Raw genomic sequence first — 23,924 nt, 5'->3', positions numbered from 1 at the left:
TAGTTTCTTTGTGTTCAAGCATATGCCATGCGATGGGTTGGGTTAAACAATGAGAATTTAGTAGTTCATGGTTTTGAGGCTAGGAAATTGTCCAAATCAAGACAATACTTTCTTCCTGCAGACTGGTATTCTGGTGCTGGCTGCCAGTGATCCTTGGTTCTAGACTCCTCTCACATGGCAGTGCACATGATGGCTTCTCCTGACCTTCCTTTCTCTCTTCTGTGTTCTGTTCGCCTTCAGTTTCTTGGTTCTACTGGCATCTCTCTCTCTGTCCGAATCTTATTCTGCTTGTGAAAAACTCCAGGAATAGAATTAAGACCCATCCTGATCGAGTTAGATCATACCTTAACTAAAGTAACATCATTAACAGGGTCTATTTACAGCAGGAATGGATTAAGTTTAAGAACATGATTTTCTGGTTACATAATTCCAAACCACCACAATCATAATGGCACTATATAAGCATGAAGAAATCATGTCTTTATTTCCAAGCAAAACAAACATTCTGTTTTAGAGCTATGTATTTTGCTACATTTTAATTTCAGTATGTAATGAACTACATAAATGCTTTGATTTTATTTTAGAAATCATAGTATATTGCATGACTAAATAATGTTTTAAAATGCTGAACTAAAATTATAGTAATAAATGTATAGCTTTCTCACAATATATGCTTTTTATCTGTAATATTCCCTATGTGAAATGACTATTAAAAGTGTAAAACCTGATGGAAGTGAATACATTAAATGATCTTAATAAAGGAACTTTCTAGGTTTGTGAAAGATGTTGAGATGTGGTTTCTTGAACACTGATATAGATAATAGAATCCAGTGTGATTATATCACATAATACTACTGTTTTTATCCTAGACATTGCTTTTGTGTCAGTGATAATGTAATGCTGGTTTGTGAGTTCCCAGTGAAATACATATTCATTCGTGTTTCAGCCTTCAATGGTTGTATGCAATAATGAAGTAGTATATCACCAGATACAGATAACTTCATAAAGGTGAATACAAATTACAGTGTGTGAGAGTTTTGTACTTTCTGAAGCACTAGACAAGAGATAATTTGGTAGTTGAGTCTTAATTATGATATAAAATTTGGAATATGGAATTTGGTTTAAAGTATACAGAATGAAATTTAAAAATAAATATACAGAAATCAGTAGACCCAATATTTGCAGATAGCTCCCATTTAGAAACTCTGAAGGAAAGGAAGACTGCGTTTAAAAAAGAAATTGCAGTGTTAAAAGTGTTTATGCATGAACTTAAAAACCTCTTTGTGGTATTGGGGATTGAATCGTGTCCTCTACAATAGATATGTTTAGATCCCAACTTCTTATCCTGTGGGTGTAAGTCCATTTGTAAATAGGCCCTTGAAGATGTTATGAGTTAAGGTATGCCCAAACTAGATGAGAATGGGCCTTACTTCAATAAGGCTTGAAGTCCTTATAAGCAATGGAAATTGGAAATAGAAGGAAAAGCCAAGGGAAACAGCCAGAACCTGGAAGTCAGCAGAACACGGGAGAAAGGAGAAAACATCACCATGTGCATTGCCGTATGAAGAAACCCCAAGGATTCCATTGATTGCTGGCCAGCCAGACAATACCAATCCTGGGAGGAAGTAAGCCTTCTAGTTTCTGAAACTGTGAGCCAATGAATTCCTGTTGTTAAGCCAACCAGTTGTATGTATGGTATTTATTTTAGCAGCTGGGAAACTAAAACACTTGGAGAACTTTAGTAGTTTCCTAAGGTATACAAGAGCTTACTTGAACAAATAGAAACACAAAATATATTCCTAGTACTAATACTCAGAAGTAGTTACTTCTTTTTAAGTTAATTTATAAAGTAATGCTGTCCAAATAAAAATGCTAACCTTATGCTTTTGTGGGATGGGGTAGTGTTTGGAACGACTGTGAATTCTAAAGTTTCAGCAATTAAAACTTTATTTAGCATGTAAATAGACAGACTAATGGAGCAATACAGACATAGATCCATAAACATTCAGAAATGCCATATGTGTTAGTTTACTAGCTACTAGAATGCAATATACCAGAACTGGAATGGGTTTTTTAAAAGGGGAATTTAATAAGTTACAAGTTTACAATTCTAAGTCTGTGGGCATATCCAGATAAAGACATCCAGGGAAAGATACCTTAATTCAAGAAAGGTTGATGCATCTGGAACCCCTCTGTCAGCTGGGAAGGCATGCTGGTCCCTTGCTCCTGTGCTCTGTGGCTTTCAGCCTCTGTCCCTCTTGTGGTTCCTCCCTTTACTTCTCTAGGGCTGGCTTTCATCTCTTGGCTTCCCTTGGCTATCTCCAGGTTCTGGCTTGCTTAACATCTCAAGGCGACATCTGGTGGGCTCCATGTATCTCCAAACATCTGTGTCTCTGTTGACCATGTGTCCACATCTGTGTCACCTATGCTGTGAGGTTTCTGTTGGCTCTGAGGCTTCTGGTGTTTGTCTACACTGTGTCCTTTCTGGTGTTTCTCAAAAAATATTCCCTCCCTACCCCTTCTTCTTCTTTTTTTTAAAAATATTTTTATTGATAAAATAACATACAAACACAAACGTTCTTAACATACAAACATTCCATACATGGTGTACAATCAGAGGCTTACAGTATCATCATATAGTTGTGTATTCATCACCATGATCATTTTTTAGAATATTTGCATCACTGTAGATATCTTTCTCAATGTAATTTTAGGTGTTTGGGGCACCCTGCCCTTCTAAATAAATTTGGTTATTCGTTTTTGGTTTTGCAAAATAAGTTTTTGGGATTTTAATTGGTATTGCATTGAATGTATAAATCAATTTAGGTAGAATTGACATCTTAACTATGTTTAGTCTTCCAATCCATGAGCACAGTATACCTTTCCATTTATATAGGTCTTCTGTGATTTCTTCTAGCAATTTCTTGTAGTTTTCTTTGTATATAGGTCTTTTGTATCCTTAGTTAAATTTATTCCTACATATTTTATTCTTTTGGTTGCAATTGTAAAGGGAATTTTTTTCTTTATTCCCGCCTCAGATTGATTGCTCATTTCTAGTGTATAGAAACACTACAGATTTTTGAGTGTTGATCTTGTAACTTGCCACTTTGTTGTACTCATTTATTAGCTCTAGTAGTTTTTCCTGTGGATTTTTCGGGGTTTTCGACATATAGCATATCGTCTGCAAACAGAAACGTGGTCTGGCTTACTTTCTAGTCCCGTGGTCCTCTCTGTGTAGTGGTCCTCTCCGTGTACTTCCGCGGGCTCTGTGACTATGCACTTCCATTCCAGGCTCCAGCTTTCTGCCTCTCAGTCCTTGGCCTCTGCAACCAGGGCTGCCACATGTGGTGCAGAAAGCTCTCCCAGGTCAGCTGCACTCTTGAATTGCTGCCTCGGTATATGAACCTTATCTAACTTTTCTGTGGAGCACGGCTAATCTGGAGCTACTCTAATCTGCCATCTTCCCGGAAGTCACTGTGTTCATATTCTAATCAAGTGATAGTGATGATGTTTACCAAGCAAGTGGTGTTTACCAAGCATCTCCATTGTAAACAAACTTCTTTTCTGTCATTGATAATGTGTTTTGGTGGAGAGGGGAGGAGATTCTGAAACTATGTAAATATGCTATTCCTCGATAAACTTTCAGTGTACTGATTTATATCAGTAGAGACTCATGGTTTCCTATTTTGTTTTTCTAATGGATTATAATCTGTTAACATAATTGTTTGTTTTTATGCCTAAGTGCTTCCCAGTCTGGCCAGTGGGTGTTCTTTCACGCTGGCTTCTGGATTCTTTTGACATGTTCCTTCCCATCATTCTCTGAGCTTTCAGCTTTCAACACAGACTTATCTTATTCTTTCTCTTCCCCAGTCCAGGGACCAGCCATTTCTTCAAGGATACCTTATTCCTTTTAGGGAAGAATAGTATTTAGAAAACAAACTCTGAATGCTAGCTATGCTCATTATATTGGGGTGTCATTGCCCCCAGGTCCTCTCATTGGAAGAGCAAAAGGGTATTTGCATATGTGTACATATACACAGGAACATACATACGTTTATATCTGTTTATTGTATTTGTGTATATGTTTCTGTGTTTATGCTTGTTTTCTAGTTTCAGCTTATGTGGTCACTTGATTTCCTCAGACTAAGTTAAGATATCTCTTTGGCAAGAGACCTCTTTGTTCCTTAACCTTGTTGTAAAATGGGGATAACAATAATATAGTTGTTGTGAAGAATAAAGAATAAATATATGTAAAACAGAATAGTACATGACAGAAAGTGCTACATGTTATTATTATAACCTTCTTTAGACATATATGAAATAAATTTATTATAATTCATATAAAAATAAATATTTATGTTATTATTTTTAATTGTCTGTCTCCCTTGTTAGATTGTTAGCTCTATGAGGAAAGGAACTGTGTCTTCTATTAACCTACGATCCCTATGCTTGTTATATATGTAGTACTCAAATACTTATAGACTGATAAGAATAGTGATTTGCAGTAATGGATAACTGAAGCAGACTGGTTGTGAGAAGAAGGAGATTGTCGATTTACTAGTTTTTGTAACGTAGTGTTGTTGCTTAACTTCTCTGGCCTTTAGGTTTTTCATCAGTATAATGGAGCTGATAATATCTCCCATGTTAAGTATTAGAGATATTATCTGATAAAGGCCTAGCATTTTATTGGTGACCTATAAGTAGTGAAATTATTAAGATGTGGCCAAGAATACTGATCGGAAATGATTTTTAGTGAATGTTGAAATGAAATAATATAAATTAAATCAATTCCTGACTCCCGAGGAGGGCTTCAATCATTTTAGCCCCTTACTAACATTTCCCTGGTAATGATATTAAATGCAATTTGATAAGCACATTTTATTTCTAGATATTGCAAGAGTACTTCATAGATAGATAGGAGAGAGGGAAAGCTAGAGGGTGATTGGTAATGTGTGTGTGTGTGTGAGTTGCTTAAGTGTCTCAAATAGCATACTCAATCAGGTAGGATTTTTCTCCCCATTTAATAGCAAATTAAGCTTTAGAAAGGTTAAGTGATTTTCCCAAGGAGATAGCATTTGAATTCAGATTGCTTTAGTTCCTTTTACTTTACCATGCTTTTTTTTTTTTTAAACATGGGCAGGCACCAGAAATCAAACCCGGGTCCTCTGGCATGGCAGGTGAGAACTCTGCCTCCTGAGCCATCGTGGCCTGCCCACTTTACCATGCTTTTTAAAAATGTTTGTTAGAGAAGATAATTGAAATTTATGCTACCTTTCTGATGGTGACAACTATAAAATAATGTTCAAAAGTTGTCATTTCAGTCATATTGTTCCTTCTTTTCAAAACCTAATTGAGATCTGTTACTTGAAGATTGGAGTACTTCTAACTGTGATAATACTTTGAGGAGTTTCACAGATCTTGGTGGATTGCTATTTTTGTAGTTGAGAGCAATGAAAGCTCTAGCAATCTTTGGGGAGGGAGAGGGAGAGCAAGAGGAACAAACAAAAAGAAATACATACTTTTTCCGTACTGGACTCTAGATTTCACAGCCCTTTGTTTCTAAGCTTAGCTCTTAATAAAACTGTAGCTGTTCAATACATAAAACACATTCTCATTTCAAAAGACTAAGCGTAAATGTATTTGCAATAAAATGTGAAAGTCTCATTACATTTTTTTCTCCCATCCCTACATCTCTCTCCAGGAAGTAATTATTTTTCGTAATAAGGTATTATTTATGCTACTTGTAATGAGTTTATTATTTTTAAGTGAATTGATAAATGCCTTTAAACATTATCAGCTTTAATTTCTAATATGGGAAAATATTGATAGATAGAACCCACATAAAGAAAAGATCTTTGAGGTCCTTAATTTTCAAGAACATAAGGGGATTTTGAGCCAAAAGACTATGAGAACTACTGTAGTGTACTGTTAAGCCACTAGTAGGCCATAGCAATATAGGAAAATTCCCCCAATATGATAATGTTAGTGAGAAAAATGAAAACAGGCTCCATAAATACTATTTTAAATATGAGACAAAAAGTAGACGAAAGAACAGGAGAAAATACAGTAAAATGTAAATGGTCATTATATTAAGGTTATATTATTTTGAGTTGTTTCATCCTCAGTTATTTCAAGGGATTTTATATTATGATTAAATTTGTATATAGTCAATTGAGGGGAGGGCCAAGATGGCAGCTTGGTAAGGTGCGCGCGTTTTAGTTCATCCTCCAGAGCAACTACTAAATAGCCAGAAACAGTACAGAACAGCTTCCGGAGCCACGACAGAGACCGGACACACAGTGTACCCCAGTCTAGACCAGCTGGACCGGCTGCTAGTCTCCCGAACAGTGAGTTCCCTGAACCATGCGCACTTCCCCAAGCCTCAGCGGCCGGCGGCCCGTGCCCCTCCCTCACAGGCGGCTTTCCGGACCGGCAGTGAGGCTCTGGAACAGCGAGTTTCCCAAGCTGTGACGGCCGGTGGCCGGCACCCCTCCCCCACAGGCATCTTCGCGGACCAGCTGCGAGTCTCCGGAACAGCAAGTTCCCCAAGCCGCGGCGACTGGTGGCCGGTGCCCCTCCCCCACAGGCAGCTTCCCGGACTGGCTGCGAGTCTCTGGAACAGGGAGTTCCCCAAGCCGCAGTGGCCGGCGACTCCCCCACAGGCGGCTTCCTGGAGGGAAAGGAAAGAGTCTCCAACAGTAGCAGGGACTGAGTCCAACCAAACACCAATGGTGGCATTAATAAACAAATTCTGACTACTAAAAATAGGCCCCCACCTCAGGCGAAACTGATCAAGGCGGAAGTCGCCTATTGGGCTAACTGAAAAAGAGGAAAGGGGACGAAACAGAGCCTTCTGCGGCTGTTTCTACGGAGGCTTGGTTGCCTCTGGACTCAGCGCCGGGATTAGATAGGCTGCAACTGCCCCAAACGCAGAAACAGGCTGCTTTCAGGGCTGTCTCCCACCTGAACCTTCCCCACGGGAGGGGTGAAATGCAACCCAGGTGGAATCCCTCTCTCAGGGAATTCAGATCCCAGGGCTTCGCAATGTCAGGCCATTAAAACCAGTCTACAACCTTTCCTCTGTCTTCACCACGCCCCCAGCAGGGAGAGCCTTCCAAAGTTAAAGGAGCCACAACATCCTTTGCTGGTGGAACCCGCAGACAGACAAGCGCCACATACTGGGCAGGATAAGAAAAACAGAGCCCAGAGACTTCACAGGAAAGTCTTTCAACCTGCTGGGTCTCACACTCAGGGAAAACTGAGGCAGGTGATTCCTTCCCCCCGAAAGGAGGCCAGCTTAGTCCGTGAAACCCGGCTGGAGTCTGTAATACCTATGTAGACCTTCCTAAGGGTAGGGAGGGTAAAGGCACCTTACAAACAGGACAAGATTGCTATTTCTTTTTCTAAATCGATGCATATGTACTAAGAAATGATGATCATACATCTATGTGATGATATTAAGAATTACTGATTGCATATGTAGAATGGAATGATTTCTAAATGTTGTGTTAGTTAATTTTTTTTAATTAATAAAAAAATGTAAAAAAAAAAAAAAAGAATGATTTGACCTGCCGTTAATTCTCCTAAATCCAAATCTGGAGTCTGTCAAGGGTGCTTAAATGTATTTAGCCAATCAATTGCAATAAAGATAATGAAAGGGTAAAAAAAAAAAAAAAAAAAAAAAACCAGGACAAGAAACAAGAAAATAAGAACTGAAATTTACCCTCTGTTAAACAAAACTTAAGCTAGAGGCCCAGAAAAAGCTGAACTGAAGGTCAAAGAAGAGATAGACAACAAACTCATCTACCAAGAAAACTCTAGGTAAGATAAGTGAAAGCGAGACGGGGCCAAGATGGCGGCTTAGTAAGGTACGCATGTCTTAGTTCCTCCTCCAGAGCAACTACTAAGTTACCAGAAACAGTGCAGAACAGCTCCCAGGGCCACGGCAGGGACCGGACACACAGTGTACCCCAGTTTGGACTGACTGGACCGGCTGCGAGACTCCGCTGTGGTGAGCTCCCCGAGCGGCGCGCGCTTCCCCAAGCCACGGCGACTGGCGACCGGCGCCCCTCCCCCACAGGTGGCTTCCCGGTCTGGCTGCGAGGCTCAGATCAGCGAGTTACCCAAGCCGCGGCGGCCGGCGACAGGCGCCCCTCCCCCACAGGCGACTTCCAGGTCCAGCTGCGAGGTTCAGATCAGCGAGTACCCCAAGCCGCAGCGGCCGGCGCCCCTCCCCCACAGGCGGCTGCCCGGAGGGAGAGAAGGGAGTCTCCGACAGTGGCAGGGACTGGGTCCAACAAAACACCAATAGTGCCATTAATAAAGGATCCACAACATCCTTTGCTGGTGGGACCTGCAGACAGACAAGCGCCACATACTGGGCATAATAAAAAAAACAGAGCCCAGAGACTTCACAGGAAAGTCTTTCAACTTGCTGGGTCTCTCACTCAGGGAAATCTGATTAACTGTCCAGATGCCAGCAAAAAATAACAAATCTCACTAGGAAAATTGAAGATTTGGCCCAGTCAAAGGAACAAACCAATAGTTCAAATGAGACACAGGAGTTGAGACAACTAATTCTGAATATACGAACAGAAATGGAAAATCTCTTCAAAAACCAAGTCAGTAAATTGAGGGAGGACGTGAAGAAGGCAAGGGATGAACAAAAGAAATGGAAAGTCTGAAAAAATAAATCACAGAACTTATGGGAATGAAAGATACAGTAGAAGAGATGAACAAAACAATGGAAACCTACAATGGTAGATTTCAAGAGACAGAGGTTATAATTAGTGAACTGGAGGATGAAACATCTGAAATCCAAAAAGAAACAGACACTATAGGGAAAAGAATGGAAAAATTTGAGCAGGGGCTCAGGGAATTGAATGATAATATGAAGCGCACAAATATACGTGTTGTGGGTATCCCGAAAGGAGAAGAGAAGGGAAAAGGAGGAGAAAAACTAATGAAAGAAATTATCACTGAAAATTTCCCAACTCTTATGAAAGACCTAAAATTACAGATCCAAGAAGTGCAGTGCACCCCAAAGAGAATAGACCCAAATAGGCGTTCTCCAAGACACTTACTAGTTAGAATGTCAGCGGTCAAAGAGAAAGAGAGGATCTTGAAAGCAGCAAGAGAAAAACAATCCTTCACATACAAGGGAAACCCAATAAGACTATGTGTAGATTTCTCAGCAGAAACCATGGAGGTAAGAAGACAGTGGGATGATATATTTAAATTACTAAAAGAGAAAAACTGCCAATCAAGACTTCTATATCCAGCAAAATTGTCCTTCAAAAATGAGGGAGAAATTAAAACATTTTCAGGCAAAAAGTCACTGAGAGAATTTGTGACCAAGAGACCAGCTCTGCAAGAAATACTAAAGGGAGCACTAGAGTCAGATACGAAAAGACAGAAGAGAAAGGTGTGGAGAAGAGTGTAGAAAGAAGGAAAATTAGATATGGTATATACAATACAAAAGGCAAAATGGTAGAGGAAAGTATTACCCAAACAGTAATAACACTAAATGTTAATGGACTGAATTCCCCAATCAAAAGTCATAGACTGGCAGAATGGATTAAAAACCAGAATCCTTCTCTATGCTGTGTACAGGAAACACATCTTAGACCCAAAGATAAACATAGGTTGAAAGTGAAAGGTTGGGAAAAGATATTTCATGCAAATAACAACCAGAAAAGAGCAGGAGTAGCCATACTAATATCCAACAAATTAGACTTCAAATGTAAAACAGTTAAAAGAGACAAAGATACTATCTACTAATAAAAGGAACAATTAAACAAGAAGACATAACAATCATAAATATTTATGCACTGAACCAGAATGCCCCAAATTTCGTGAGGCCAACACTGCAAATACTGAAAAGGGAAATAGACACATCTACCATAATAGTTGGAGACTTCAATTCCCCACTCTCATCAATGGACAGAACATCTAGACAGAGGATCAATAAAGAAACAGAGAATTTGAATATTACATAAATGAGCTAGACTTAACAGACATTTATAGGATATTACACCCCAGAACAGCAACATACACCTTTTTCTGAAGTGTTCATGGATCATTCTCAAAGATAGACCATATGCTGGGTCACAAAGCAAGTCTCAACAAATTTTAAAAGATGAAATCATACACAACACTTTCTCAGATCATAAAGGAATGAAGCTCGAAATCAATAATAGGCAGAGTGCCAAAAAACTCACAAATACGTGGAGGCTCAACAACACACTCTTAAACAACCAGTGGGTCAAGGAAGAAATTACAAGAGAAATTAGTAAATATCTCGAGGCGAATGAAAACAAAAACACAACATATCAAAACCTATGGGACGCAGCAAAGGCAGTGCTAAAAGGGAAATTTATTGCCCTAAATGCCTATATCAAAAAAGAAGAAAGGGCAAAAATTCGGGAATTAACTGTCCACTTGGAAGAACTGGAGAAAGAACAGCAAACTAACCCCAAAGCAAGCAAAAGAAAAGAAATAACAATATTAGAGCAGAAATAAATGAAATTGAGAACATGAAAAGAATAGAAAAAATCAATAAGACCAGAAGTTGGTTCTATGAGAAAATCAACAAGATTGATGGGCCCTTATCAAGATTGACAAAAAGAAGAAGAGAGAGGACGCAAATAATAAGATCAGAAATGGAAGAGGAGACATAATCAGTGGCCTCACAGAAATAAAGGAGGCAATAACAGGACTGTGAACAACTTTATGCTAATAAGTACAACAATGTACATGAAATGGACAAGTTCCTAGAAAGGCATGAATAACCAACTTTGACTCAAGAAGAAATAGATGACCTCAACAAACCAATCACAAATAAAGAAATTGAATCAGTCATTCAAAAGCTTCCCAAAAAGAAAAGTCCGGGACCAGACGGCTTCACATGTGAATTCTACCAAACATTCCAGAAAGAATTAGTACCAACTCTGCTCAAATTCTTCAAAAAAATTGAAGTGGAGGGAAAACTACCTAATTCACTCTATGAAGCCAACATCACCCTCATACCAAAACCAGGCAAAGATATTACAAAAAAAGAAAACTACAGACCAATCTCTCTAATGAATATAGATGCAAAAATCCACAACAAAATTCTAGCAAATCGTATCCAACAACACATTAAAAGAATTATACATCATGACCAGGTAGGATTCATCACAGGTATGCAAGGATGGTTCAACATAAGAAAATCAATTAATGTAATACACCATATCAACAAATCAAACCAGAAAAATCACATGATCATCTCAATTGATGCAGAGAAGGCATTTGACAAGATTCAACATCCTTTCCTGTTGAAAACACTTCAAAGGATTGGAATACAAGGGAACTTCCTTAAAATGATAAAGGGAATATATGAAAAACCCACAGCTAATATCATCCTCAATGTGTGAAAAATTGAAAACTTTCCCCCTAAGATCAGGAACAAGACAAGGATGTCCACTATCACCACTGTTATTCAACATCGTATTGGAAGTTCTAGCCAGAGCAATTAGACAAGAAAAAGAAATACAAGGCATCAAAATTGGAAAGGAAGAAGTAAAACTATCACTGTTGCAGATGATATGATACTATACGTCAAAATCACTGAAAAATCCACAGCAAAACTACTGGAGCTAATAAACGAGTACACCAATGTAGCAGGTTACAAGATCAACATTCAAAAATTTGTAGTGTTTCTATACACTAGCAGTGAGCAAGCTGAGGGGGAATCAGGAAACGAATCCCATTTACAATTGCAACTAACAGAATAAAATACCTAGGAATAAATTTAACTAAAGAGACAAAAGACCTATACAAAGAAAACTACAAGAAACTGTTAAAAGAAATCACAGAAGACCTAAATAAATGGAAGGGCATACCATGTTCATGAATTGGAAGACTAAATATAGTTAAGATGTCAATTCTACCTAAATTGATTTATAGATTCAACACAAAGCAATCAAAATTCCAACAGCTTATTTTTCAGAAATAGAAAAACCAATAAGCAAATTTATCTGGAAGGGGCAGGGTGCCCCGAATTGCTAAAAGCATCTTGAGGGAAAAAAAAGAAACTGAAGGTCTCACGCTGCCTGACTTTAAGGCATATTATGAAGCCACAGTGGTCAAAACAGCATGGTACTGCCATAAAGATAGATATATCGACGAATAGAATCGAATAGAGTGCTCAGATATAGACCCTCTCATCTGTGGACATTTGATCTTTGATAATGCAGTCAAGCCAACTCACCTGGGACAGAACAGTCTCTTCAATAAATGGTGCCTAGAGAACTGGATATCCATATGCAAAAGAATGAAAGAGGACCCGTATCTCACACCCTATACAAAAGTTAACTCAAAATGGATCAAAGATCTAAACATTAGGTCTAAGACCATAAAACAGTTAGAGGAAAATGTAGGGAGATATCTTATGAATCTTACAGTTGGAGGTGGTTTTATCGACCTTAAACCTAAAGCAAGAGTACTGAAGAAAGAAATAAATAAATGGGAACTCCTCAAAATTAAACACTTTTGTGCATCAAAGAACTTCATCAAGAAAGTAGAAAGACAGCCTACACAATGGGAGACAATATTTGGAAACGACATATCAGATGAAGGTCTAGTATCCAGAATTTATAAAGAGATTGTTCAACTCAACAACAAAAAGACAGCCAATCCAATTACAGAATGGGTAAAAGACTTGAACAGACACTTCTCAGAAGAGGAAATACAAATGGCCAAAAGGCACCTGAAGAGATGCTCAATGTCCCTAGCCATTAGAGAAATGCAAATCAAAACCACAATGAGATACCATCTCACACCCACCAGAATGGCCATTATCAACAAAACAGAAAATGACAAGTGCTGGAGAGGATGCGGAGAAAGATGCACACTTATTCACTGTTGGTGGGAATGTCAAATGGTGCAATCACTGTCGAAAGCAGTTTGGCGGTTCCTCAAAAAGCTGAATATAGAATTGCCATACGACCCAGCAATACCATTGCTAGGTATCTACTCAGAAGACTTAAGAGCAAAGACACAAACGGACATTTGCACATCAGTGTTTATCGCAGCATTATTTACAATTGCAAAGAGATGGAAACAGCCCAAATGTCCATCAACAGACGAGTGGCTAAACAAACTGTAGTATATACATACGATGGAATATTATGCAGCTTTAAGACAGAATAAACTTATGAAGCATGTAAGAACATGGATGGACCTAGAAAACATTGTGCTGAGTGAGACTAGCCAAAAACTAAAGGACAAATACTGTATGGTCCCACTGATGTGAACCGATAATAGGGAATAAAGTTGGAATATGTCGTTGGTAACAGAGACTATCAGGAGATAGAAATAGGGTAAGATAATGGGTAATTGGAGCTGAAGGGATATAGACTGTGCAACAAAACTTAATAGAAAAACTCAGAAATGGACAGCACAATACTCCCTAATTGTAATGCAATTATGTTAAAACACTGAATGAAGGTACATGTGAGAATGATAGAGGGAGGAGAGCTGGGGACATAAATGTAATCAAAAAGAAAGATGTTAAAGATCGAGATGGTATAATCTACGAATGCCTAGAGAGTATAATAATAGTGAAATATAGAATGTACAGATTTTAAAACTGTTTTTGCGTGAGGAAGAACAAAGTAATGTCATTTTTGAAGGGTGCTAAAAATAGATGATATCTAATACTTTAAAATGTCACATTCTGTGTGAGACTAAAGCAAAAAGTGTTTATTTGTTACAAAATTTAGATTTTGACTAGAGCATTTCCTAATATAACTCATGTAGATAGTTTGATTGAATGTGTGAGACTAAAGCAAAAAGTGTTTATTTGTTACAAAATTTAGATTTTGACTAGAGCATTTCCTGATATAACTCATGTAGATAGTTTGATTGAATGTCATAAGTACTTGGAATCTCAGGTAGCACATGAGATTTTGTTGGTTTGTCCAGAGTGATCCCCCGATGAATCCTAGAATGATTTGATCAGTGACTGGAAAAGTGTTTGCAAGCCCACTTTGGAGAATGGTGAGAATGGGAAGAAATTCAACCTCCCCAAGTTGAATTCTTGATATTCTCACAAGTAGTGTGGACAACCAAAGCTATAGACTGAGCCTCCAGTCTTGGGGTTTGTTCATATGAAAAACAACCCCAGAAAGGATAGGTCAAGTCTACTAAAATTTAGGCCTGAGAGTCACCCCCAAGAGAGCCTCTTTTGTTGCTCAGATGTGGCCTCTCTCTCCTGCCAATATGATGAGCATTCTCACCACCCTCCCCCTCTCTGCGTGGGACATGACTCCCAGGGGTGTGGACCTTCCTGGCAATGTGGGAGAAAGATCCTGGAATGAGCTGAGATGCAGCATCAAAGGACTGAGAAAAACTCTAGAATGAGCTGAGAATTAACATCAAGAGACTGAGAGAACTTTCTCGACCAAAAGGTGGAAGAGTAAAATGAGGCAAAGTGTCAATGGCTGAGAGATTCCAAACAGAGTCGAGAGGTTATCCTGGAGCTTATTCTTACGGATTAAGTAGATATCACCTTGTTGTTCAAGATGTAGTGGAGAGGTTGGAGGGAATTGCCTGAAAATGTAGTGCTGTGTTCCAGTAGCCATGTTTCTTGATGATGATTGAATAATGATATAGCTTTCACAGTGAGACTCTGTGAATGTGAAAACCTTATGTCTGATGCTCCTTTCAGCTACTATATCAACAGAAGAGTAGAACATATGGAATAAAAATAAATAACAGGGAGAACAGATGTTAAAATAAATTCAGTTTGAAATAGTGGTAGGTGAAGGCTAGGGGTAAGGGATATGGTATGTATAGTGTTTTTTGGTTCTTTTGTGTTTTCTTTTCTCTCTATTATCGTTTTATTTCTTTTTCTGTTTTTTTCTTTTTCTAAATCGATGCAGATGTACTAAGAAATGATGAATATGCAACTATGTGATGATATTAAGAATTACTGATCGTATATGTAGAATGGAATGATTTCTAAATGTTTCGTCAATTTTTTTTAATTAATTAAAAAAAAAAGTAACTGATGATTAACCTTGAAGGATCACAAAGAAAACTCTTCAGTGTGCTAAGCATTTTCTATATCTTGATCAAAGTGATGGTTACATGGGTAAATGCATAGGAAAGATTAGTGTGCTTTGATTATTTATATCGTACCTCAATTAAAGTAACCTTCAGCATTTAAAAATTTGAAGATTTCAATTAAATGGCCAAACATTCCTCTTCTTTTTTAAAAATGTAGTGACCCAGCAATATTGGGCCCTCCTTCCTTATTGGGATATTTGAGTGGAGTATAGCAGCACCTTAATATATGAGCATATTGTCCATAATGTTGAGCCAAGATCTGGATAGCACAAAGTCTGGCCATGTGTTTGGTGAAAAGTGACACAAGGTTATTTCTATCAAAATTTTGGTTGTTCATTTCTATCCATCTCTATTTCTTTCCTAATTATCTCATTTTGTTTTCATAATAAAGAATTTCTAAACCACACAATGGGATGAAATGTCTGCAAATCATATAAACAACTTCTGATCTAGTCTGAGATGGAATTTTATCTGAAATATATAAAGAGCCATTATAGCTCAACAGTAAAAGTGCAAATAACCCAGTTTGAAAGTGCTGGAAGAATATGAGTAGACATTTTTCTAAGGAAGATATATACAAGTAGCCAAAAAGCATGTGAAGAGATACCCAAGGTCACTAATTATCAGGGAAGAAATATAAATCAAAACCACAGTAAGATACTACTTCATACCCACTGCGATGATTATACTACAAGAGACAGGTAGAAGCAAGTTTCAATGAGGGAGTAGAGAAATTGGAAAATTTATATACAATTGATGGGAATTTAAAATGGTGCAACCACTTACAATATAGTCTGCAGTTTCTCAAATGATTAAACGTAAAGTTAACATGTCATCCAGCATTCCACATCTAAGAGAAATGAGTACTTGCATCCACACAAAAACATTTACATTAATATTCATAGTATCATTAGTCATAATATCTAAAAGGTGGAAATGATTCAGCTATGCATCAACCAATCAAAAGATAATTAAAATATTGTATATGCATACATACATTGGAATATTATTTCAACAATAAAAATAAATGAAGTACTGATACATACTATAACATTGGTGAACTGTAAAAATAATATGATAAATGAAAGAAGTCAGATGGAAAATCATATATTTTTTATTGTGATTAAATTGGGAAAATCTAATTTAATCACTTTTACACTAATTTAAGCACTTGTACTGACTAGTGTTCACATAAAGTTGAGATATGGAGCAGAGGGATTGTGGGTGATAGCTAAGGAAGGTAGAATTTCTTTTTAGGGTAATGAAAATTGATTGTTATTGTATAGTTTGCTCATATCTGTAATTATACCAAATGCCATGAAACTGGACAATTAGAGTGGGTAAATTTCATGGTATGTGAATTATTTATCAACAAATCTGTTTAAAACAATAAAGAGAGTTTGACTAATTGTTCAGAAAAAAAATTTGTATATAGGAAATGTATTAGAATATGAATGGGCATAATATTTGTATTTCAGAAACTCTGTAGTGATGCTCAGGTCAAAGTCTTTGGGAAATGCTGCCAGCTAAAACCTGGAGGAGACAGTTCTTCCTCCTTGGATAGTTCTGTGACTTCATCTTCTGATGTAAAGGATCAGTGTCCTAAGTATCAGGTAAGATTACTGATCTCATTTATTACTCATTCATTCATAAATACTTCTGAGTACCTGTAATGTGCTGTGCACTATCCTAAGAATAGAACAACTTGGAACTTTTACATTTGTAGCTGTGGAAATAGTTAATCAAGTAAGTTTATGAAATTTGATAAATGTTAGGATAGAGGAAGTCCACAGTACTTTGAGTGTAGGTAACAAGGGTATTTTTCCCTTTTTCTGTTTCTCGATTGAGATCTATTAGGCTACCAAACATTTTCTTATTTTATATATCTCTAAATGAAGTATGAAGATTAATTTTATATTGCATATGTATATATTATTGTTTTATACTTATCTTTATACTCTGTGTATGAAGTGTAATTGAAAGTGTGTACAATCAGAAATGTGTATTTGTATTTCTCATAGTCCCACATAGGAACTTCTTTATAATGTTGTTACATTTTATGTAAGTGTTTTGTTTCAATCTAAGCAAATATTAATTCATTTTTTCACATTATTTCAAAAAAATTCACATTATTTGTGTCATCCAAACTTTCATTATCCCAAGTATTTTATATTTAGCAGTACCAAAATTGAATCTTGGGCTTTTTAATTACTTGTAATGAGATAGTTATGTTTAATGGAAATTGGTCTCTGTACCTTATCAGTGAGAAAGTAGATGAGAAATGTATTAGTTAGAGTTCTTTAGAGAAACAAAATCAACAGGAAATATTTGTAAATATAAAATTTATAAAAATGTCTCATGGAACCATGGGAACGTAGAGTACAAAATCTGTAGGGCAAGCTGAGAAGCTGACAATTCTGATGGAGGGTGTAGAAGAACTCCACAGGAGAGGAGAGGCTCGCTGGCCGAAGCAGGAGGAGAACCTGTCTCTTCTGAATCCTTCTGAACAGGCTTCCAGTGATTAGATTAAGCATCATTCATTAAAGAAGACACTCCCCTTGGCTGATTACAAATGAAATCAGTGTGGATGTAGCCGACGTGATCATGATTTAATTCTATGAAATGTCCTCATAGCAACAGACAGGCCAGCACTTACCCAACCAGACAAACAGGTACCACCACCTGGCCAAGTTGATACATGAGCCTGACCATGACAAGAAAGGACACTGAGATTATTAAACATACATGCCAGAACTATATACTACATACTCTTCTCTGTCATGATACCGTAATAATTTCCTGATATCAGTGTGCCATGTAACATCATAGTGACTTGTGCCGATTTGCATAGCTTGGGAAGCTTTCTAATTAGATCAGTTATACAAATTTGGCTTTCTTTTATATTATGCATTTAAAAATGAATATTAGCAGGTGATGCAATGGTGGCTCAGTGGCGGAATTCTTGCCTGCCATGTCAGAGACCCAGGTTCGATTCCAACTACCTGCCCATGTTAAAAAATATATATATTAGCAGACTAATCCAGATTGGAGAAACCCTAAAGCACTGTGTAATTTTAATCTATTTGCATCAGAATCCCTAGAGATTTTCTTTTTTAAACTACAGATTCCCAAGTCATGCACCTAGATAGTCTGCTATTAAGTTCAGTATGGTCTTGAGAATCTGTCACATTTTTATTTTATTAAAATCAGTGGTGTGATTAATCAAATTATCAAAGAAAAAGTAGAACTTTTATTTTTCTATAAAGCACACAAATATTATAAAACTCATGTCTAATACTGTGATTACCTAACAATAAGTGCTTAGTAAGTGGTTGTTCATTTGAATGAATATAAATTATAAAAAGTAAGTAAAATGTTATATTGCTAGAGTTGGGATAAAAATCTGTGCTTTCCATTAATACATATACCTAATACATGTTTATAAAAATCAGTAATAAGTACTTGTCAAACAGAGATTGAGAGAAATATTTATGTTATTCTGACTGCTGGCCACTACATCATATATACTACAGTTCTTTATGTACTGGAAATACACTGCGCAGCAATTAAGTTGAGCTTTTTCAGTTAAAATTTGTAAATAATCCTCCTTTACTGTCTTAGATAGTAATTTAGGTTTTCTTCCTCATTGATTATTTTATTATACAATTGCACTGGTTAGGCATTGTACTGGGAAACAACCAAAACAGTGACATATACAAATTAGGTATTATTTTCCTCATGTGACAAAAAAACTGAGGGTAGACCATCTATCTGATACATAGGCTTCAACATGGCCTCAGGGACCAAGGCTTCCCTTATATTTCTGCTTAGCCAGACTTGGTGTGTAATAGTTGCCTTGTGATCATAATACGGCATATCCATATGCAGTAACTTCCACTCCTTGACCAGGTCTGTGTCAAGTGCATGTAAGTGAGATAGTTCTGAAGCCACTCCTTCAAATATCAGTTTAACCTCTTGAATATAGAAACTAACTCTAAATCCTGTATCTTTAAGGGATGCTGCAAAATGCAGTTTTTTTCATCTGGGTACATTGTTGCCTTCAATCAAGTTAGACTTCCAAGAAATAAGGAATAAGTTGAGTATAGCTATATATGGTAAGCAATTAGTAATATTTAGCTATTTTCTGACTCCTTTGAGGATATTTAAAGAATAATAGAAAGGAATAACCTTTTGATAGAATTCTTTTAGAACAAGACATTTTAATGTTCCTTGGAGCACTGTTTGCAAAATTTAGCAGAAATCTGAAAGTGACCTAAGTGATGGTTTGATAAACTGTGGTATTTTTATCCAATAGAGTACTAAGCAGCTCTTAAAAGAAATTAGCTAAATGTATGCTTAACAGTAAGATTATATCCACAAGACATATTATAAAATGAAGAAAATAAATTTGCATGTCAGTATACACAATGTAGAATCACTTTTAAAAATATCCTTTATGCATAAGTATAACAAAGGAATTTTTAATAATTAATATTTGAAATAGTTACAGAATTTTAAGTATTGTGATTTTATTAATGTTACGGTTTTTGTTTAGGGTTCTCGGTGTTCTTCTGATGCCAATATGCTTGGAGAGATGATGTTTGGCTCTGTAGCAATGAGCTACAAGGGATCGACCCTAAAAATTCATCAGATCCGGTGAGGAGTTTTAAAAAGTTTTTTAAGATACTCAATTTTGTTGAAGATGAGAGAATTTCATATCTTTATTCAAATTGATATTCAGTTGATATCTCACATAAGCAATTTATGATGTTTTTATGGATTTATTGACATTTCATGACTGTTATAACTTGGTTGTGAAATCTCTGACTTATACATTTTTTTCCTCTTTGATCAAAGGAGCTTTATTGGGAGGCTCTGCACAAGCGGCTGAAGCCTAAGATGGTGACAAACAGCACAGAGCAGGGGGAGATGTGCAGCTTATATAGGACGGTTGGTAGGAAGAAGGGAAAGGGAGGCAGTGGGTTTTATTTGTCTAGCTTAGGAGCGAGAAGTCGACAGCTTTCTAATGGTTGGATTTGGAAGCAGAGGGCTAAGTTGGGAGCTGGCAAATTTTCTGTGATGAAGTTTAAAATTGAAAGCTGTCTTGATCATGCAGGGTTGCAACTGCTGGAGGGCGGATTTTGGGTAAGGGAAACTTATTGCAAGATTACAGTTGCCAGAGGGTTAGAGGGCATTGGCCAGGGTGGGCTCCGTGGATTTCCGGGAAATCATGGGTTGGGGCCAAAGCTTCTTGGAATATTTGCTAGAGGTTGGTCACATCATACAGGAAGGGATTCTGCCTAACATTCCAGCCTTTTCCTTTTAGTTTTCATGGGAGGCTGAAGGGTGGAGGTCTGTTTTTCTGTATCTGCTTCTGGCGGGTGGGGGGCATAGAGCTGTCCCTACATTTCATCACAGGGCAGTGGCTGGTACTGTTTTTGCTGGAGGAGTAGCATGTTGCTGACAGCCTGATTTGTCACCATTTGGATAGTTCTGCAAATAAAACTTGTTAAGAGTTTTAAGAGACAGGGCCCAAAAATGAGGAGGAATTACTGGGTGATGACTCTTACTGCTTCAAAGCTGGAAAGGGGTATTGTTATTAAGGGGCAAAGGGATGATACAGTGAAACTGGTTGTTGTTTTTGGAGAGTCTGGTATCTGGGTTTCAGAGCATCTCTGGCATTGGAACTATCTGGAGGTTTCAAGTCTCCTGACATGCTTTGCTGGTATTGGTGTTGAAGTCAGGCAAGCGGGTTCCATCCCCTCTTAGGGTGGTTTCATTTCCATTCCTGGTCCTGAGTTTTTCAACTGGGAGTGAGGAGGAGAGACCAAAACTCAATCAAAGGAGCTTTAATGGGAGCCTATGCACAAGCAGGCTGAAGCCTACGATAGTGACAGCCTATACATTTTCATTTATAATAAATCCCTCTCTTTCTCTTCATAGTTCCCCTCCACAGCTTATGCTCAGTAAGGTTTTTACTGCACGAACTGGCAGCAGTATCTGTGGAAGTCTCAATACGTAAGTGCACTGGGGGCACTGGGAGGAAGATTTTTTAAGATGTGCAAATTGCAAAAACTAACAGACTATTCCTAGGATTGCAGCATAAATTCAGATTGTTTTTTTCCTTAATTTTGAAAGTTCATGTAAGTCAGATTGCATTCTCATTTGAATTTAGTTGAAGAACATGAGATGTGTTTTATTTTGATCTAATTTACTGGAGGTGATATATAGAAATAAAATGTTGAATGTTTTACCATCTTAGGGTAACATGTTAATTTTCAGTTTTCCACTACAATGCTGACTTAGCATCTGTAGATTGTGTTCTTAGTTTCCAGATGAAGGTTAGCCATGTGATGAGGAACAGATATTACAAGTTCTTAATGCCATATTAGAACATTGAAGCCTAAACAATGGCAGACCTGGTGATAGGATGATGGGCCATATACCAGAACCTAGTAAATGAAGGACTGGCGCTAGGGTTAAAGGTACAAGTGGATCCCACCGACTGCTTTTGCAGGTGTAAAATCAGAATAGGGCATGCTGAAGAGCCACATTCCCTGGGGCTCACCTAAAGTCAAAAGCAGCAAGAGCTAGCAAAGAGACCACTCTAGATTAAAAGAATTCTCTTGTGTTCCCATTAATTATAAATGCTCTAAAGAGAATTATGTTCTAAGAGGTTTTATTAGCTAAGTTTCTAATATTTGTAGCTTTTTAAAATTTTTCTTTCAGGAAGAAAAGATGGAAAAGGAAAGATGTTCTTTAAAATTTCATGGACACTAAATAAAAAACATCTTGATGCAAAGAGGCAATTATTGAGAGTTTGGTACCACAGAAGTGAGAAATTCTAAGTTAGAAGAAACAGATTTTTAGCTAGAATTACCTCAGTTTCTTTATCTTTTTAAAGTTAGAATAGATAATTCCTAAAATCTCTAGAAATCATAAAGTAATTTGTTTCTGTTACTTTGAGTGATTTACTAAAAGAAGTAATGTAAGCTATTTATAATATTTAGACTGCAGAAAGTTTTTTGATATTAGACTGATTTTTCTCTTTTCTCCACCCCCCGAAATATTTTCAGGCCCAAAATCTTCATTCAGGGAAATGTTGTTTGTAATTTAAATTAGGATCCACAACCTTTTTTCTAGTAAGGGCCAGATAGTAAATATTTTTGTCTTTGTGAGCCAGACAGTATGTCATATTCTCTCTGCTCTGCCATTGTAGCATGAAAGCAGCCATAGACAATATATAATGAGTAGGGGAGGGGTGGTTGTGTTTCAAACTTTGTCAGAGCTGGCAGCAGCTAGATTTGGCCTTCAGGCTGTAGTTTGCCAATCCTTGATTTAAGTGATTAGTTCATAGTACTAATGGAGAAACTTACCTGTTTTGCACTTAAAATTTCCTTGAAATATATAAAAAATTGTCACTAAGAGTATAAAATGAATTTTGAATTTACTTTTTTTCTTCTTCCCTTCCATAGACTGCAAGATAGTCTTGAATTCATTAATCAGGACAACAGTACATTAAAGGCTGATAATAACACAGTTATTAATGGTCTACTTGGAAATATAGGTAAATGATTCTTTAGATTTTATAAGTTTTAAAAATGTTAACAGTGTAAGGAAGGGTTAAAGTTGTTATTATAAGACCAAAGAATTTCAATTCCTGAAAACCGAACAGGGATTTAAATTGCAAGCATTTATGATGATGTATTATTTGGAAAACATATTTTTCATATATTTAAACATAATGTTTATTTTTTTTTGAAAAAATAATGTGAATGATATATCTATATTTGTCTTCACTGTTTTTTGTTTTTGTTTTTAACTTTGATGCATCTTGTAAAGACATCGTCTTCATATGGAAGATCTTCACTAGCTTTATTGAATATTTCAGCTGAAGAAGACTGATATTTTATACTTTCTCCGTTCTCTCTTCTGTAACCACAGAGTCATTTTGAAATTGTGTTCATTTTAGTGACCTAGAACTCAGTTGAGCAGATATTTAAATATTGTATTTCTTAAAATATTTATTAATAGAGCATAATTGATTAGCCTGATTGTTGTTGCTGTTTTAAGTTCAGCGTTTTTAAGTGATAACTGTTTCTAAAATTTCCCGTCATTTGTTTTATCCTAGAAAGCTCAGCTAAATTGCTGCCCAGTGTATTTCTTGTACATAATGAACTTTAGTATGTGATGAAGTGGACAGCAGTTTGAATAATATGAATATTTCTCTCATTCTCTGTTTAGCGAGAACTTATAAAATACTGTCAGTAAATATGTATTAGGTGTATGTATTAATGGAAAGCAAACAAATTTTCTTCCAACTGGAGCAATATAATAAATATAATTACTTTTTTATAATTCATGTTTGTTCACATGAGCAACCATTTATTAAGCACTTATTGTTGGGAAGTCACATTATTAGGCATGTAATATGTATGTGTATATAGTAGAAATATATACATTCTTTTTCTTTACTAATTTGATTCATCACCTCATTGATTTTAATCAAGTAAAAATAAAACAAATAACTTTTTTCTTCATAATTTGACACTTTGAAGGCTAAGAAATTTTTTAAAGGTATTCATTTAATACTACCAATTCCTTTTCAATTTAAAAGGTAAATTACACTATAGAAGCTGAATATACTCATCCAATCTGTTGTAATATAGAGTAGAAAATTAATCAGTTTAACAAAACACAGACTTTAAATAATGTACAGCTGTTACTTGCAAGCTCTTAATTGTGAATCAAGGATAGTTGAGCACCATTTCTTATTTTTTTATATTTCCAATCATTCAGCCAACGAATACTTA

General features: G+C 36.6%; 1 protein-coding gene across 5 annotated transcripts in view; it reads left to right on the top strand.

Annotated features, from left to right (window-relative positions):
* FNIP1 (folliculin interacting protein 1) overlaps positions 1 to 23,924 on the top strand; it is a 170,099-nt gene that overhangs the window by 89,399 nt on the left and 56,776 nt on the right. For all 5 annotated transcript variants that reach the window (XM_077138342.1, XM_077138344.1, XM_077138343.1 and 2 more), the window contains exons 3-6: positions 16,590 to 16,724; positions 19,667 to 19,767; positions 21,055 to 21,129; positions 22,587 to 22,678. In XM_077138342.1, coding sequence (XP_076994457.1) covers positions 16,590 to 16,724; positions 19,667 to 19,767; positions 21,055 to 21,129; positions 22,587 to 22,678 — 403 coding nt within the window. The remainder of the gene's footprint in view (positions 1 to 16,589; positions 16,725 to 19,666; positions 19,768 to 21,054; positions 21,130 to 22,586; positions 22,679 to 23,924) is intronic.

The sequence above is a fragment of the Tamandua tetradactyla genome, chromosome 20 (genome assembly GCF_023851605.1).
Source record: "Tamandua tetradactyla isolate mTamTet1 chromosome 20, mTamTet1.pri, whole genome shotgun sequence".
NCBI lineage: Eukaryota > Metazoa > Chordata > Mammalia > Pilosa > Myrmecophagidae > Tamandua > Tamandua tetradactyla.
This window is presented reverse-complemented; position numbering and strand designations above follow the sequence as displayed.